This window comes from Dermacentor albipictus, chromosome 1 (assembly GCF_038994185.2).
Source record: "Dermacentor albipictus isolate Rhodes 1998 colony chromosome 1, USDA_Dalb.pri_finalv2, whole genome shotgun sequence".
Classification (NCBI taxonomy): domain Eukaryota; kingdom Metazoa; phylum Arthropoda; class Arachnida; order Ixodida; family Ixodidae; genus Dermacentor; species Dermacentor albipictus.
In genome coordinates, this window is record NC_091821.1 from 119,408,860 (window position 1) to 119,428,480 (window position 19,621).

The 19,621-nt window shown below is 47.3% G+C and overlaps 1 protein-coding gene across 2 annotated transcripts in view; it reads left to right on the top strand.

The window, feature by feature from the left end:
• The first annotated feature begins 484 nt into the window (after window positions 1-484).
• LOC139049611 (uncharacterized) overlaps window positions 485-19,621 on the top strand; it is a 46,407-nt gene continuing 27,270 nt past the window's right edge. Inside the window, exon 1 of one of the 2 annotated variants that reach the window (XM_070525237.1) lies at window positions 485-822. In XM_070525237.1, coding sequence (XP_070381338.1) covers window positions 805-822 — 18 coding nt within the window. In that variant the 5' untranslated portion in view covers window positions 485-804. The remainder of the gene's footprint in view (window positions 823-19,621) is intronic. The other variant, XM_070525233.1, reaches the window with a different exon arrangement.

The following is a 19,621-nucleotide window of genomic DNA, read 5'->3' on the forward strand; positions in this document are numbered from 1 at the left end:
TGGCTCCCGAAGTGGCCAGCTGCTCCCCACGGAGAGCCAGCGGCTCGATTCAGGCAACGCGGACAAGCACCTCGCGTTCCGTCAGCTACGCGCACTGTAGACGTCCAGAGTGGCCGTCCTAAAAATAGTCCACGCTCTTGGTTCTTCTCAAAGAAGCGCCACGCAAACGCCGCCGCTGCCGGTTAAGGTCGCGCGCGGCAAACGACGCGAGCGCGCGCGCGAGGATGAAAGGGAACCACCACCGGCGGCGGTGGCCGGATCGGCGCCAGAAACAAAACACGGCTGGCTGGAGGATATGCATGCATGCCGGCCTAGAGCACTGCGATCTTCCTCCAAGCAGCTATTCGTCTCTCGCCGGTGCGAAAGTCGGTATAGGAGGGGGGTGGCCGGTTTTTCTATAACTGGTAACTGTGCATCGAGCCGAAGACATAAACAGAATCGCGTGCTGTGTATGTATACGGCTCCCGCGAGGAAGAGAAAACAGGAACACGCGGAACGCGAAGCGAGAGTATTGCAGGGTTGTTCGCGGATGACGTGTGAAGCGCCGCGCGAGAGGAAAGGCTTTCGCTGTACGGTAGCCGACGGCGACCCTCTTTCCTGGTCCAGTGCGGAGGAGGCCGCCCTTCCCGATTCCGTTCTGGTACACTCCCTCCCTCACCGGTGGCTCCGGCGGCAAGGGGGCAGCGATCCCCCACACTGGCCAGCGAAAGCTATAAATGGCCCTTTGCAAACGCACGCGCGGTTTCTTGCCATTCTGGATTTCGTACAGCTTAGGTGGGGACAGAGCGCCGTCTGCGAGACGACATGACGTCTCAAATCAAGGTAAGCGTGGAGCAGCAAGCGCCTTGCTACTGCCCCAGCCGTGCATGCGATTCCAGTGGCGATTAGTTGCCGCTTTCAACGAAGTGAAAAAAAATGGCAGCATGGAGAATGGAGTTCGCGTACAGTAGCAACGGCACGTGAATGCAACCAGGAACGGTTAAGAGCCCGTTGCCCGTCGTTTCAGTCTTCCCGGCGCTGCAAGTGTTCATGTTGCCGCCACTGTACGACGTGTTCGCGCTATGTCTTACAGTGGGTCAAAGGGCAGTTGATGTGGTTTGCTAAAATGTTGCTTTGGCGTTGAATTTTACCGAAAAATACTTTGATAGTTGCTCCTTTACTCGCTACGATGTTGCAAGATAAGGAGCATTGTACACGCTTTGTAATTCAGGGAAACCTCACTCCATGTTCACGCATCTGCATTTACTGATCGATCTGTTGCGACACCTTGATGAAAAGGTAACTATTCAATTTCGTATATAGTTCTCCTCTACTGTGCAACGAAAACCAAATTGCTATAATCGGCTACATAGTTGATTTGAATGACATGCTGCGCTTTTATTGCGCGTGGGAAAGCTGAAATTGATTTTTATCAGCTATGCTCACAATAGTAATGCGGTGGAATGTTTGTTTGCAGTATGAAATTGGGCCTGTATTCACAAAAGAATTCTTAAACTAGAAATTGTCGCTAGAGCAGATGCTATAGCTATTCATGACATGGACGTGCGGTAATGACGGCGGTTGCTTAATGGCAGTGAGAACATATACGATAGAAAAATTTAGTGAATTTGGCCCCCTGTTTCCTCGAGTGGACATACAAGTGGTGACAAGTTGCTCTTGTATATCCACCGGAAGAGATGTGGGTGGCAGGCATAAGTGTGCAGACAGCCTTGATGGTAAGGGCAAATAATAAAAGCGTGTCGTATATACTTAAGTTATTTGCACAGGAAAGCGGAAGTAATTTTCTAGCCAACCTTCGCGACTACTGCAGTAACGGCAACCGCGTGTCTAAGCGCACTGACGAACAACCTAGTGTAATGGCTGAGTCCGTCTATGTTAAATTGACATCCTTTAATTAACTCGTGCGTCACCTTTCGCTGCCTTTTAGGACTAACTCTGACATCTGGAAACTGCTGGACATGGACGGTCTTAATTATCCTTCTTGTTTTGTTTTAAAGTTAACATGTCCGAACTTTAGCCCGTTTAACTTACCTACAAAATGCGAGAAAAACTATGTCACTTGTAACAAAATACTACTGAACTGCCTGAAGTCCTCGGTGTGGCTCTTGAAATACACGTTGAAGGACAAGCCATTTAGAGAAAAGTATAGATTCTATTCCTCGGAAGGGCTCGGCCATCATTTGGGCCTATTCCACATTAGATGGATGTATAGTGGAGAAGCTGATGAAATCATTCCTAGAGCGCAGCAAGAGCGAGGGGCCAGTATGTCGCTTGGATGGTGCTTTCGTGAGACAACATATTTCAATAGAACCTGCGGCTCATGTATTTTAAATTAAACACCTAGACAGCAACTTTGGCATCATGCCAAAATGTGCACCTTCCATATATGACGGAAAGTCACCTTCTTTTCTCAAAACTTGCTTGTTGCGCTTCCATAATGTTAGAGGAAGGTAGATACTGCATGGACGCTGACAACGGGAGTAAGCTTTTCCCGTGAATGAACGTACGACAACGCTCGGAAATTTAATGGTTCGCAAGGCATAACAATGGCATGTGATTTCGCAGCCTGAACCGTTTAATTAGAAGGCTCATCGTGACTTTTATCTAATCTTTCAGTCATCAGCCACTTCATTTACCCCGCTGCCATCGCGAGCATTGCATTCTGCAGCCGAATTCAGGCGCAAGTTAATCATCTGCTCGTGCACTTCTGACAGCTTTTCTTTGTTATCAGGACATAGACCGACCATTTTGCGAAGACCATTCATTGTTCTACTGGCCTAATACCCTACGAATATAGGCCACAAACTGCGAAATCACCAGGAGGCACGTCTTCTGATCTGCCGTCTCAACCCCAAGAGAAATCCTTGCCTGCCTCTTACCTAACACCTCTGTTAGAAATGGATTGTCCTTCCACGTCATTACAACGTGCTTCAGAAAAAGGACAGATGAAGTATCTTCTTGGCAGTGACTAAACTTGCTTCATGCGTAACTACTTCACCGATCACGTTCAAAAGGTTATCTTTAACTCTATTAACCCAGAGCTCTTCGATCTCACTAAATAAAATATATATATTTTTAGTTGCTGAACTGTTGCTAGCCAGGCGATAAATTTATCTGATTGAGTATAAAACCGACTTTATTGGCGTATATGTTTGAATAATTATCGTATATTACGTACAAATACCAGTACACATTATACTTTTTTATGTGACAGTGCGAAATGCTCTGAAATCTAGGATTGAATTTAATAAGATTTCTTTTCGTAGAAGCTGTTTCTTATTGGCCGATCACATTCGCTAACAGCGCATGTGGTATTACTATAGTGGCTGATAACTGTTCCTGAAAACTGGTTTATAGCGTAGGAAATCATGTTTGAACACAGGCCCAGGTTTATAATGGAATGTTCACAGCTTTTGTGCTTACTTGCTGCCATTTGCATATGTACCGAATCTGCCATTACCTCTCGTTCTTCTTGTGCCTTGGACACGTTATGGTACGCATTGAATTTTGAGTGAGCAGCAAGCCGCGTGGAACAGTTACGCAACGCTCGGACGACAAAAAAGTCCTTCCTCAAGATGCGAGGAAGACAACATTGTGTCATCACCCCGGGTCATGGGGCAAGTTGCGTAAGGTTAGACGCTGGCAGTTCGCTCGTCAGTATTGTCGATTGCGCCGTGTATTTCAAAGTGATGCCACAAGATGACTCGCTCATCATAAGCGTGTCGTCTAAGAGGCAGCTACGTATTTTGACAAGATTTTTTTTGTTTTATTGCCGTCAGGTCATGCATTCCCTTTCACGTCACGCCAACACAAAAACCTTGCCTGCGTTTGTTCATCCAATGAGCCGTATTTGAGAGGTGACCACAGCCGCTGCAGCTACCGCATGGCCTGGTGTTTTGAAAAGCCTGTTGGATGAAGGAGCGTAGTTTTACTCGGCTACTCTAGCAGCGGAAGAGATCATAAGGGGGCGCAACTTCGCTGAGTCATTTATCAGATACGAGAAGGAAGCTATGAACACTGTTATCACGAATATAGGTCTTTATGACGCTAGCGTCATGCACGGTTCTGCTGAAGTTCCTACTGGACATCTTTTAATAGCCTCGCGCAAGAACCCGCATCAAACGGTGCAACGCGCGACCACGGTCGTGGCGAGCACATTCTGGTGCTTCAACGACAAGGAACCACCGCTCTCCCGTCCGTGCGACCGGCGGTTTTCTCCGCCACCAAAGGAGACGCAATCCCGCTTCGTGCGCTTTGTTTCAAGAGCCGCGATAGCGATTCTTTGTGGAGCGTTGAGGAAAATTGCCGAGAGCGTCCAAGCCCACGCCCTCACAGTGGGCGTTCTTCCGAAATAACCTGCTGCCTTTGCCGGGCACGTACGCGGATGCGGACGCCCGGCTGCGACTCTTACTTCCAGGAAATGCCTCCGCACCAAAGCCCCAGGCCGTAACGGGACCACGTCACTTCGTGCTTTCTATCTGGAGGTTATGATTTTTGATGTTCCGCAGTTGTAATTCCTTACCGTTTCCTCGGATTTCACTCTTAGTCTCGAATACCTTTTACAGAAATGTGGAAGCCCCTCTTGGCTTCCCACATACGTCCTTCTTTCCTCGCTCATGTGTTGAGCCTTTTCGCAGATAGGAGCTACGGCGCATGTAGCATTATTCATTAACCTAAAGATCGTACAATGTTTGGACGGCCCGAAGCACAAGCTTGGATATTTCTCCTTCGCCGGCGTTCTGGAGAAGGAAAACCTTTAAACAAGTGCTGCGTCCTTGGCGTACGTATCGTTAAACGCGCCAGCTAATTACGTCGTGACCTGGATGACGACGCGACACAGCCAAAAATTGTCACTGATATGGACCTTTCTTTAGCGTTTCCGTTATTTTTGTAACACTGAATATGTGAATGCGAGGTTTGTGGAACACTTTTCGAGACATTAGTTGCAGTTTCTTGCGGTGTGTTATCTTTGGCGAAGCTGTTGCTACCGCTTTGAAAAGGCAGTCCACAAAGTTTATATATATATATATATATATATATATATATATATATATATATATATATATATATATATATATATATATATAACTTCTGAAAACTGTCTGGAAATGACTTCCTTGTTTGGCAAGTAGCGCCGGTTTATTTAACGGTACGCAAAGCAGACGCCATACAAAGAACACGACGCGCTTGTGTTTGTTGTGTTCTTTCAACTTTTTGCGCGTTCAGAGAGAATGCATCCACGGAAGAAACACAGTGATGTGAATAAACAGCATCTCTTTCATATTATTCTAAGCCTTTGTTACATCGCCATCGCCCGCCTGGCGACACCAGGTATAGTTCTTGTTTTGTTTTGTTTTATGTGTACACACTACTTTCGAGCTCCCAGCGCTTAAGATCACAACGCGAATAAAAAGAAGGGTTATACGCTTCTATATTATGCGAGCCGTGGGTGTGACAGCGCTGTAACACCAATCCTTATCTCCCTTCACTAACCTGCTTGTGCGTATATAGTGCCTCCTTACAGCCAAACGTTAGGTGTACTGAAGGGCCGGTGCTTGACTATCCTCAACGGGGGCTCAAACGCCATGGCGTTCTGTTTGTTATTACATTGGTTGGTTTCTTTTATGTCATATTGCCAAAATGATAATGGAACACGATTTCGGTGAGCATAAAACGAAGCCCGAGGTACTGCGCACTTCGCATTCGATGGCTTGACTTGAATGTTCTATAGCTTTCCGGTGCAAAAACTACAGGAACTCTTCATTAGGAACAGAAAGTAAGCTGAGGATTGCGGGACAGGGGTTGAATCCAGGCGACGAGCTAAGGAGGCTCTAGCTTTGATCACAATGATTGGTCACAGCTGATCTCAGTGCGATCTCTGACTTAAGCACGGTAACATCGCATCAGCAGCACAAAAAGGAGGGCAATTTATTTTAGATTCTTGAATATCGTTACAAAAGCGAATAAGAATTTACATGGTATTCATGGGTAATCTGTAAAAGCCTATATACATTCTATGAATAGACATGTTGAGTTATGTAAGAAATGGTTAAATCCGTTTTCTTACGTTAGCTATGTATATATTTTAGTTGTACATCTGCCCCGTCGCTTACCTATGCAATGTTGTGTTGCATAGCACTAGCCGGAAGAAGAACCAAACGTGAGAAACAGCTTATCGTCGAGTTTAAAAGTACAACGAAATAACGAAAGCTCGCATAATACAGCGTAAAACGTGTAGGTGCACGTCTTCTCGCGAAATGCCACCCCCAGACCAGATGTCTCTTGTGTCAAAGCATGCGCCTATGCTTTCTGCGCATTAACCCGCGCATCGAAAGAAAATAATCCTCGTGTGTGTACACACACACACACACACACACACACACACACACACACACACACACACACACACACACACACATATATATATATATATATATATATATATATATATATATATATATATATATATATATATATATTGCAATGAAGAGTGGGCCGTTGGCTCGGAGGCTGTGTAAAATCTTCGCGACTCTTGGCCCATCTCCGTGAGTGGGTATGCGCCAAACACAGCAATGCCATCATCATCATCATCAAGGAATAGGTGTTGTCTCTATCTTGTCTCTTACAATGGCGCAGTCGCTAAAACCCGACCCCGTCGAAGGCCCCAACAGCCCTGCGTCCATGACACTCTGAAGTGGACGTGTACTCTCGGACTCGCCGCCAGTGCCGTCCACGGACGGCGTCCAAGCCTTCACGACAGCTCCGCGACAGGACTGCAGCGTCGCCATTTTACAAGCCATGTACCTGCAGACTCAACAGCTCAAAACATTGGGATTCGGATTCGCTGTTTGAGAACGAAATTCCATGTTTTCATGTTTGTAAAGATGACCCGACCGCATGCCTCACCATCGTCAATTCGGTTGCTCTGAAGTACTACTGGGCAGAGATTACTAAAAGATATGTTGCCGAACGCCGTCTTCGAGGATCCGCCCAAGCATGGCATCGATTTCAAAGCAGTGCATATAGGACATGGTCGACTTGGAGCGTGGCCCTGACGGCCGCGTTTACATAGCTTCCGAGCGCTTCTGACGCGCGTTTCATGACGATGTGGTCCCGCAGTCAGGCTCAACGGAGGATATTGTAACCTACATTTACGACAAGCTCTCGCTATTAATGCTTGCGACATACCATGGTCTTCCCCGGTAGCCAGGCAGTTCGTCGTCGGCGGGATACACGACTCGACGCACGCGGCGGTCTCGTCCCTGCACACACACCAGGCCGACATCTCCACTTTCTTACGCAGGGTGGTCGGGTTGCAGGGCACTTCTAGTCTCCGCTTGTCACAGGAGACGGCTACACTGAGACGCGGCTGCTATACGTGTGGCTGGTCCGGCCACGGATATAAGAACGGCCCGAGTCCAACTCCATCCATGAAATACCAAACACGCCCACTTCCAACACTCATGGTCCGCGTCGAGGGCATCGGAGAACTTACGGCGCTTGTCGATACAGCAGCACGGCGTACGGCGTTGCTTCAACGCCACGCCCCAGAAGCTCTCCAACCTTCGACTGAGGGTCCCCTACGGGGCCTTGGTGGTGACGTACTGCCGGTCAGTGCCCTGAACGTCCAGCTCCAAACCGGAGCCAGCACGAAGTTCTTGGATTCAGTGCCCGTCTTCGAAGACCTGCCTGCAGACATGGTTTTAGGGGCCAACTACCTTCTTTCAGGAGAAGTGCGGCTCACTGTGGAAGGAAAGAGCGTCAGCCTCCGTTCCGTGGCTCCGAGTACGCCTTCAGCCCAGGCTTCACAGGGTGAGCTGACAACGCTACTTACACTCTCCGCAATACTCGAAAGGCATGAGTCGCTCTTCGCTAATCCTACTGCGGAGCTACCTAGCACTAATGTGCTAGAACACTATATTTCAACCGACAATCATCCGCTAGTGTCCATACTACTGCGAAGATACGCCGAGTGATAGCGCACTGTAATTGACCAACAGCTAGGTACAAGAAATGCTAGCCGTAATCTCATCCGGCCATCTTCTAGTCCTTGGGCTGCACCTGTCGCCCTAGTCTATGAAAACCACTGGAATCTTGTATTCTGTGTCTAGTACCCATAGTTGAACAAACACGCTATATAGGCTCATAACAACTGCCACGCATTGACGATGTCATTGATGCAGTACGGAATGCCCGGTCCTTTTCGTCTCTAGATTTGAAAGCGGGGTATTGGCAGATACACGCTGCTGAAGAGTATAACTTTAAGACTGCCTTCCGGACTCCATCTGGCTTGTACGAACTTAACCGATTGCTTTTCGGGCTGCGAACAGCCCCAATTAAATTCCAGCGCGCAATGAACATCATCTTGAGTGCACTAATAGAACACGCCTAGGTTGTGTACGTCTACGACATTCTAGTTATCGGGGAAACTGAAAAAAAAAAAACATCTGCGAAACCTTAATAATATACTACAGAGGTTGCATAACGCCGGGTTTCAACTTAACCGCTAGAAATGTCAGTTGGGAATGACTACAGCATCTTATCTCGGCTATAAGATATCTCGTGACGGCGTATGACTCCTACCAGAACGCATAGACGCTGTCGCCAAATATCCTGCACCAACCTGTATTAAACAGCTCCAAGTATTCCTCGGGATGGAGCCGTGCTTGCGCAAATCTGTCCCGAACTTTGCATCAACTGCAAGTCCACTCACGAACTTGTTAAAGTAGAAGCTCAATTTCAATGGGGACCTTCGCAGGACAAAGCCTTCCGAACCCTCAAACACCAGCTGACGTATAGTCCGGTGCTGTGCAACGTTAATGAAAATTAGGCGACAGAAGTTTATATTGATGCTAGTCAGATTGGCATATGGGCAGTTTTGCTTACGCGTGACACAAGTGGGCGTGCACACGTTCTGGCTTACGCCAATCGTAAACTCTCAGACGCGGAGCGTCATACTATTCGAATGAACGGGTGTGCTTGGCTGTAGTTTGGAACGTGGATGAGAAAATCTGTCGTTAGTTGTTTGGCCGACACTTCACGGTGGTAATGGATAATTCCGCGATTGCATGGATCTTCCGAAAGCAGTACCTCAAACACAAGTTTGTCCAATGGACCGTTCGGCTACAGGACTACACATACGACGTGTGTCACCGTGCTGGAGCTCAAAATCAGCTTGCGGACGCTTATCAGAAAACCCAATCGAGGAAGCCTCCCCACGGAGCCGAAAAAGGTGTATCATGTTTTGTGAACATGACCTGACAAAGGCCCAACGCGCCAAGAAAGGTTTGGTTTCGTATATAGACTATATTACGGATACTGACAAAATGCCAAGTTTGTTTTACGTGATCATACGTTGTATCGTCGCCACTGGGCCAATAAGAGAGACGAACGCCACCTTTCGATGATTACTGGTCTTTTACGATCAAGTATTTTGCATGCCATCCACGACAACCCCGAAAGAGGCCATGTCGGCTATCGAGCAACCTTACACAAGGCTCAAGAGTGATTTTGCTGGCCGAGAATGGGAAAGAATGTACGTTCAGGCATCGCCAGCTGTGAGGTGTGTCAACAATACAAATGGTGTCCTGGAGGTCAACATGGATTTCTGATACCCATTTCGCTTCCCTAGACTGCTTTCTACGCGCTGGGCATAGATCACATCGGGCCTCTTCCAATGTCGGCAGCATTAATCGCTATATTATGGTCCTTGTGGATTAGTTGTCCAAGTTCGTAGAGGTCACTGCCGTGCGTTCTCTTGCCGCCAACTAGGTCATAAGATTCCAATGGGACCGCTTTGAATGGAGACAAGGTGTTCCAAAAAAATTGATCTCCGACCGGTCGACCACCTTCCGCAGTAGCGAGCTCCTTACTTACCTACAACAAGCTGGAGTTGCGCATCACTTCGCGTCTGCCTACCATCCCCCTAGCGAATCGTCTGACGGAAAGTCGAACCAGACTATAGAAGCTCGACTCACACCGTATATCAAAAATCACAAGCGAAGCAAAGCTGATTAGGAAGACCATCTCCGAGTGGCTGCGCACGCAGTGAACACAGTTCTACAGAGCTCTGCAGGAACTTCCCTACACGAGAACGTCTGCGAAAAACTACCGAAACTGAGCGCTACATTCGGCTTGGACACACTCATAAAGGTTGGACGTTCCGTGGCAGAAGAGGCACTTTGTCGCAATATCCGAATGAAGGCGCGCAGAAGGATTGCTCAAGCGCAACATGCACAAAAACGGTATTACGATCGATGCCACCATCCGGCGGCACCACACTGCAGTATAGTTGACGAGGTGTGGGTACAATAAGGTACACCGTCCTCTTCAAACAAACTGCACGAAGTACAAAGGATCTTTCGTTATTACCGAGCGACTGGGAGAGAACACTTGGTGAGTACGGTCCACGGCTTATCACTCGCGCATAGAGAACAGAAAGCGAAATAACTTTGCTGTGCATGTGTCACGCATTTAAAACTGCATCCGTCGATAGACCTAACGTGACATCACGTGATTTTCCTACAGGAGCAAACCAGCCGCAACGTTGAGCCTCGGAGGCTGGATAGAGTGAGGTGGAGGACGACGAAGCGGGAGAACAGCTTGCCCAAGGAAAGGGTGTTGTGTCTATCTCGGCTCTTGGAACACACACACACCCACGAGTTTGTGTGTGAGTGTTCGTGACGAATTTGTGACGAATTTGAAACTGCCAAGTTGCTAGTGCGTCGACAGAAATGTTAGTTTGCATTGACTGGCTTTCGTTGACGCATGCCGATACGGCCTTGAATTTAGGGGTAAGGAATTGGTCACGAACTTACCTTTCGTATGCAAAGTGAAATCAAATTTTAATATAAGGTTGGTAAGTTTATAAAAAAAAGTGGCTGTGAATGTTAGCGTGCTTTGAAAGAGGGCTATGTGCAAGGCTTGTGGCATGCGATTATTGAAACGCAGTCTGAAGGGAGTTTACATTTGTACAATGCATTGATGCTTGTATACCGAGCATTCCAGCATTGTGCACATACACAGCGTTACCTTCGGCACAATCAGCCACTTTTTATCCCAAAATAAAAATTTCATGGTGCGCACTTCGTTGTAAGTGATGCGGCCATTTGGGTGAAACCTGGCAATGGTGCTAACGACAAGGATAGCAATCACTGGTAAATAAGGGTGTTATTATTTATGACGTTGCTGACTTGATCACTATGTCTTTCTTTACTTTCGTCTTTGTGGTCTGTCATCTTGCTGGTTCTTTCTGCTTTACTTCCCTTCTGCTGATCTTCAAGATCTTCGTCTGTCCGCTTCTTTACCTGCAGCGGTGGCACAGTTGCTTTGGCGTTGCGCTGCTAAGCACGAGGGCGCGGGATCTAATCCCAGTCGCGGCGACAGCATTTCTATGGGGGTGAAATGCAAAAGCGCCCGTGCGCCGCGCATTAGTGCATGTTAAAGAGCCCCAGGTGGTCGAAATTAAGCCGGAGTCCCCTACTACGGCGTGCCTCGTAGTCATATCGGGGGTTTGGCACGTAAAACGCGGAATTTCATCCCCTCCTTGCGAAAGAGTAGCCATGCTTTGGGCCCCTCTCGAAGGCAATTGCCAACCTAGTCCTTGCCCCTCTTCCTCTCTGTGTATTGTATGCGTGTTTTCATATCAAATAATAATGATAAGGCGTGTGAGTTACTTATCGTTCAGTACACTGCACGTGGTGCTTCAGAAAAGATGTCTTTGCGGCAGTTTTCTCTCTCTCTCTCTCTCTGTATATATATATATATATATATATATATATATATATATATATGTGTGTGTGTGTGTGTGTGTGTGTGTGTGTGTGTGTGTGTGTGTGTGTGTGTGTGTGTGTGTGTGTGTGTGTGTGTGTGTGTGTGTGTGTGCGTGATTTATTCCTTCCAACTTCTATACTCTGAAGACACGACCGCGTATGGAGACTATTGCACAGAAAGGGGTTACTCGTATCAACGTTGTTCCCTCCTTCCTCGGAATTGGAATCAGATGTTACGACATTGTGCATCTTTACTAAACGTGACAGGCGTGAAATTTCGACGGGTGTTTTTCACCCTTAATGTGCATGGCTCGGAACCAACATGAAGCAGTAGTCTTCCTTCACTAGCGAAGAAAATCATTTTTGTTATCTATTACTTATATTTTATTTTCCTCTACCTCGGGTAGACAACATTTCAAAACTAATTTTGTCGTCTAGACACAAAATTTCAAAGGAAAGCTTTATTTGATAAATATATTCAAATTATATTAGCACGACGCTCACTACTCCCTATAAAAATGGAAGGCAAGACGACACAACAGGATTGCGCTGTTGCGTCCAGTGCCAAGGTGTGCGTCTCACTATATTAAAAATGTGAGAAAAGTCCGGTAGACATGTGGCTTCACTCAGTATAGTGTTGAACTAAGGGTGTCAGAGTGAAAAAAAAGTACTACTGAAGGTGAAATAGACACAGTTTGCAGCTGCAATGAAATGTTTCGCAAGGTATTGCAATTATTAACGTTTTATTTTTATTATTATTAGTTATGGAAACATACAAACACACAAAGGAAACAGGAAGGGAGGAAGCTGACAACTGCCACCGAGAGGGGCACAATGCCTGCCTAATGCTGTAGGAGGGGGGAATGAAACGAGAAGAAGATAGGAAAAATAGGAAAGAACATAGGAAATAATCAATCTTTTAGTGTATGGAGAGAAATTCAACGTGAATTCCCTCACTCTGAGACATATCGGACTTCCATGCCGATTTTCTTGTCATTTTGATGCGTCTCTTGAGAATCTACTTTGTACGAACTTTTTAACTATGAGTTGAAAACACCATGGCAAACAGCTTGTAATGTGCAGAGTCGTCTTCGACTATTTCCGCAGTAGAACATGTCTCACCCTGTTGCCACTATGTAATCCTGTATACTTTTATTGTGCCATCGTACATATGGCCACTCAAGACGCGCTCGTGCAGTCATTGACGCTGCCTTCGTGCTGTCCTGCTGTCGACAGCGCGTGCCCAGCCCGCGCGAGGAGGGTTACAAGGTCTCCAGAGCCGCGCAGTATGTTTGGCTGAAAAAAAACTACGAAGCGATATGGGTGCACCATCACGTTCTGCATTCAGCCGATTCCGTCGGAGTCAGGGCAGCGTTCTGGCTTCCTCGGCTTGCATGAGCGGCGTGCGCACCTATGTTAGCGTTCCAACTAAAGATCTGTGTGCACGCCACGCCGTGGTGCATAGGCTGGTCTGATCGGAACGACTAGTAAACTTCAAGCTATATATATCTAAACATTTTCCTTGGCGAAGGTTTTCCGTCGGTCTCACCTCGTGCACCATCGATGTGTGGCAACTATAATGCGCACATTCCGCGCTCATCATTGTACAAGCGTTGTAACACAGCTGGGTTCTGCCATGGCGCTCTTCCTACTCCACAGCAGCAGTTGTCTCGCGAGTTGCTTCGCGCCTAGTCGCCCCTGCGTATTGTTAGAACACCGTGGGGGGAGTTATAGCGCAACCTTGCGGCCACTTTCAATGCTTCGCATGTGGGCGTAACTTCCATTTTGTCCTCGCGCAGCCCGCTTGGGCCTTAGAAGGAAAGGCACTGCCAGTATAGTGTAATCGTTCAGATCTCCTTTCGTGATTTCCCTGCTGCACTCTTTGCGAAACTCCATGGGCATTTTTGCTTACATCGTTTTCCGAGCGTATGTGAAACTTTGGCGGCCACTCTTCTCGACATATCTTGAAGTTTCGCGACACTGCTGCGGTGCGAAAGAAGACGTGCGATCTTTGCGCACGAGGAGAAAATTTGAAAGAGGAATTCTGCGAAATATTGGATGCTGTTATTTTAGGCCTTTTGCGTCACCGTCGATGGACCCCAAGTAAGAGCACTTCATAGGTTGAATACACAGGCTGCCTGTACACTAAAATAAAATATTTCATCACTTGCATCCGCCGTAGACCATAAGCAATGGCGATAATCCAATTACGGTGCTTATCGCTGTCACGAGTCACGGCGCGTTCCCGAACACCGTCTAGCGAGGAAACGTTCTTGCGTAAGGTAAGTATGGGCCTGGAGCTGCAGCTGGCGTCGCAAAAGACAGCAAGCAGGGGCCGTGACGTTGATAAGTGCGCTGCTAAGCAGCAGGTCGCGGGAGCGAATCCCGGCCGCTGCGGTAGGATTTCGATGGGGGCGAAATGCAAAAACGCCCGTGTCCCATGCATTGGGGGCTCATTAAAAATCATATGGTGGTCGAAATTAATCTGGACTACTCTACTAGTGCGTGCCGCATAACCAGATCGTGGTTTTGGTGCGTAAAACCCCAGAAATTAATTCATTCCTTGCCAAAGTGGCATAAGGGGGCGTACGTTATCCCGTCGGCACCGGCCTACGACAACCTTCTACAGGTAACCAAAACCGCTTCAAGCTCCTGGACAAAGAACACCATGGGTGTATCTGTATCTCGTACTTTAGGAACATTGTGTAGAGCCGCATCGTTAGTAACTATCGCACCAGCTACATACATACAAAATTCTTCGGCGAGTATAATCGATGGCTTTGATTGGAGGCCAGTGCAGAGAAAGGGTAACGTTGTTGTGGAGAGACTGCATGCTCTCCACAACAGACTGCATTTATTCTGCATTCGCTTCTCTAGCCTAAGGCTGAGGACTGACTTTCTCTGGATCTCCTTTCAATTTGCTCAAGTACGGCGCGAAGCAGCTTGTGCTCATCATCAAGTTCTTAACGGCTTCTTGATATCTGAAAGGAGTGTGTTGAAGCTTCTATTGCTTGCGATATAGCGTACTCTACTGATTGATTCAGTCCGCTCTTACACGTCTTCGCGATAAGAAGCCGACACGCTTGCTAATAAGTTTGTTCAGAGGTTTCTGAAGAACAGGTTTATTTGAGGGCCTTTATGATAAAATTAATTGAGATGTGGCTGCTGCCATCATTTTAAAACTTTATTATCCAGTGTAAGAAGCTAAGTCCAAGCAGATGCTGTATGTTGAGCAATGGAGGTAAGTCGATCGAGTTGCTATTGCTTCAGACGCAAAACCCGTGGTGTGAAGCAAATGATGCAATATGTGTACATCTTGTATTTGTCTTCCGACTTCCCCAAAGCGGATGATGGCCAGTCAGCGATTATTATTCACGAAATAGGAGTCGTAGCTATGTTAGTTAACCTGGTGGGGTTGAGTGAGAAAAATAAGATGCTATGAACGGAGAACTTCCTGATGCATGGACACCAGTATTGTTTACCTTTGTGCGACTAAACCACAAACATACGTCAATTATTTCTTAACACAAACGATGACTTTACTTCTTTTTGCGTATGTTGAAGACGTGAGTCATTCACAAGCAAACAATTTGATAGGGCTTGGTACGTGAGATTCACAGATCACCGGTGTGAGAAAATGATTGATAAAAAATCATCAGTACCAGATGCAAAATTCTGTGGCTAAATTTGAGCCGGTTCTCTAGGAGAGCGCAGTTGTAGCAGTGCGGGACAAGCCGCATGCATCGCTGCGTTCCGTGCCTCTGCGTCGTTTGGTATCTCTGAATTGAACAAGGTGGGTGGCGGTGGTGGTGGCAATAGTGGCTGGCGGTCAGGCGATCTGATTAGGGGTCTGGTGATCTGATGCAGTAGAACAGTCATGGTTCAGGGTTGGTGGCTGTATTCCTAGGCTTCTGTCGGGGACCGGAGCATAGTTATTGCTTTCTGATGATGTCAGCGGCCTCCTTTTTTGCTTACCTATCCCCTACAATCTGCTCCAATATTATTCATGATATTTTTTTTAATAGGCAGTTTTTTGAAGAAGCTTCATTGGATCCATGGCAGTAGTGACATTTCAGTAGAGTTGCTCGGCAGGATACTGCATTTTGTGGCTCTGCGCAAGGGGGACACCACCGCGCTTTCGCAAACTCCGCTCGCATGACCAATTTTCTGGAATTTACGGCACTGAAGTGGTCTTGGAGTAAATAACAGAGTGGCGAAAATGTCCGACCTTCATGCGGGAAAGTAAAGTGTCACCTATGAAAACAACCTCTATGCAACGTGAGTAGCCCATGCAGGAAACCTAGATGATGTCATTATGGCCAGTAACACCACTATCTGAAAGTCGCCATAAGAAATGGCAGCGCCGACATTGCAGATTACGTCAGTCATCATGGTTTGTTCAGCGGGATGTGGGTGTGGACCTTGATCCCACTGAGGTCCGTAAAATTGTGCATGTCACTCCGAGTGGCAGTGTGCTCAACGTCAATGGCTACGACATTCTTGCAGGTGTTGACTCGTATATGCTTTATTTCGTTACAGCACCAGCATTTTGAGCCTTACTGAGATTGCCTGCAGGTTCAGGTGCCTCAAGTTCTCCGGAGGAGTTACTGGTGCAATTAAGATGGTGCAATTTGTGAAAGCACGGGCAAACTTCACTGCCTATGCATTTGAACGCAGCGACATTTTTAGAGATAATCTTTCAGCCTTTCCGCTCAGGGCAGGAACGAAGTTGTGAGAGTACAGACTGCTCACAGAACATCGCTCGTTCGACGCGCTGTCGGCATCCCTTGATCGGCTGCTCCGCTTCCTCGTCATGCAGGCCGAAGGTGGCGGATGTCGGTAGGTTAGACAGTTGGTTATATTTCAAGCTTGATCAAATTAATTGCTGATGATCGCCTGAAGAACAAGACAGAGAGATAAACAGAGGAGATGAAAGGCGGGGAAAACAGACGCACGTCCACATTGCTACACACTGGGGATAAGGCATATGCTGAAGAAAGAGAGACGGGATTCAGAGAGCAGAGTTTCGCTTATATTTCAAGGTGTGCACCGTGCCTATATATGGTCGCAGAAGTCTGTCGACTTGAGGTACTGCAATAACGCTTCTTTTTTTTTCCTCTCTGTGCCATCGACGGGCGTGGAAATCGCCCAAGGATCTCCATTTCCGAAAATGGTCTAGAGTCTAGAGTTTAATGCTCTCACTAGAGGTTCACTGTCGACGTAGTACTGGGCACAGAGACACAAAATGTGTTGAGTAGCTTCTGCTGATCCACAAGAGTCACACATGGGCGTATCTCATATGCCGATGTGGAATAAACAGTTCTTTGTAAATGCCACCCTGAGCCAGATGTTGAAGAACAATAAATACCTGCAAAAACTAGGACCGGGTAAACAAAACGCTGTGCAAGAGGCACACTTTGTCATATTCGATGAATAGGTGCTTTAAAGTTTACTCTCCGCTATATGTGCTACAAGTAGCACATACGCCATTGCAATTGAGAATGAACAGGCGTTTGTAAAAGCAACACCTAGTCGATGGCGACATAGTTATCTTCAGGTCGAATAAGACCGGGCAAGAGTTTCATGTAAAAGTTTATTGTGCATGCGGACCGATCAGCGAACTCGATCTACTGTTATTCGTTAATGTGTGGTACGGGCAAGAACGCTAAGATGCAGCGCTAGGTCTCTTCTCGGTAACAGAATTGAAGTGCTTTTCCGATTCCCGATACAGCGCATGAGCACTTTGTTCGACACGTTCACTGCCGATAATAATGCACTGCCATCGTAACGATTGAAAATTTATGATATATCCTCTTCAACCACTTAATTATAATATATTGTAATGTCTAAGAGAAGTTTTAGAGCAAGAGTTCTACAACGTCATGTCTCGCAAAGTCATTCATCGAGTCGCAATGACCTTGAACCACCGGAGCGCATGTGTGGCACGTGTGACACCACGCCACGTGATCCGTTTCGGAGAGGCGTCGCAGCTGCGCTCACTCGGAGCATAGCCGCTGCAGTAACACGTGACTAGGAGAGAGTTTAACGGCTGCTTCGCGGCCGCATGGTCGCTCAGTCTCGCCAAGAATAGCATACCGGCTGAGCTAGTCTGTGCGTGCGCTTCAAGGACAGCGCGTCCAGTTCGCCGGCTAGGCGAGCGAACAGCGACTTCACGCACAACCCCTTCGGCAGCGTGTGTAACGTGTGCGAAAGACCATGGCCTAACTTAATGAAACACTTTGTACATAGTCTTTTCAAAACCAAGGCGAACAGACCTTTCACTCGCGATAACTTGGTTTACGAGAGTTAAACCTCAGCCATTTTTTTTTTCATTTTCTTTGTGACGCAGATCCAAAAAGTTAGACTGTAGGGCTGCGTTTCAATCGCAGGACTCAGTCAGCAATTTGACTGTATCATTTTGAGCGTATCAGGTTGAGCAGTTACGTGTTCCTGAAGCGGGCAACACGCGGCAAACTCCCTGACCGGCTGCTTTCTTTAGCCGCCGGCAGACGGCGACACAAGCTTATGCTTGCACTGTCGTGGCAGCAGATCCGATCCACATAAGGGCAGGCAAATTTAAATTTTTGCTAAATATCAGGCAATTAACTGTGGCAAGTGTTACAGCGAATGACGTGGATTCGAATAGGCGATCCTTCTGCAAAATTTTAGCAAAAACAATGCAGCCGTGACCATAAAACCTTTTTTTGAACATACGCAGCTAAATATTCAACACCCTGTTATAACTCCAGTGACGCGTATCACTGAAGACACGTCGTTTTTGGCAATGAAGTGCTCAGCATAACGCTCATAAAGACGCGACTACGATTTTGTTTTGCATGCTCAAATTCAGTAAGAAGCAACAGGCAATTGGAGGATCAGAGGACAAAGGAAAGTGACAGCAAACGACAATCATTGTCGTCTTAAGTTTGGCTGGAGCTGCTTATTCCCAGACTACCATCAGTCCTGGGCAGAATGATGCCACTCAAGCCTTTCAGTCACTCCAGGAGACGTTCCTTCCATCTTTGCTCCGCTCTTGCTGCGCAGTAGCCAAGTCAGCATGACGGCGTGAGAAAACTGGCCACAGTGGTCTGCACGTATCGCGAAGTGAACCACGTGAATCACGCACAACGCCGAGTGTGGCCACTAAAACGCGTCGTATCAGCAAGATTAGCATTTGCGTTGCTCGAATTATGCTGTCTTGGGTGCGCTGCTTGCGGCGCACTTGGGGAGGGGAGCCATTGTACAAGTGTCCACCTAGTGGACAGGTCCATGTAGTCTACTGTTGAAGTTCTGATTGGCTGGGCTGGGGTGCGCGTCCGAATTAGACAGGCGTTCCCAGCCAATCAGCACTTTAGCAGCAGACGCAATGTACATGTCCAGTAGGTGGAAACTAGTGGGCATGTTTATAGAGATAATAAAACACACAAACGGAATGTCTGCGTGTTTTTTTGCTTTACTTCGCACCGAAGCAAGAGAGATGTAGTTCCGCTTCGTCTGCTTGTTGGCATGGTCGTGCAGTCACATGTGCAGGTACCGAAACTACGCCATTTTCTACCGTGTTTCAGCGCCCATGATCATGCTCTGCGATCCGCTTGTTCTGCCTCAATATTCGTGTAGCGCTGAGTTATACCGCTAGTCAAGTGTCCTTGTGCACAGCGCGCAAAATCGTGCGCTGGGCGAACGAGACAACAGCTCGCGCGCGACGCTGTCAACGAAAGTGCGCAGCGCCGTAAAAAAAAAAAGAAAAAAAAGAAAAAAAAATCGAGGAAAATAAAATTAAGGCGGGGCCAGTGACGTATGCGTGACGGGATCCTCGAGGTCCGGTATAGGAGAACGCAGGGAAGGAATTT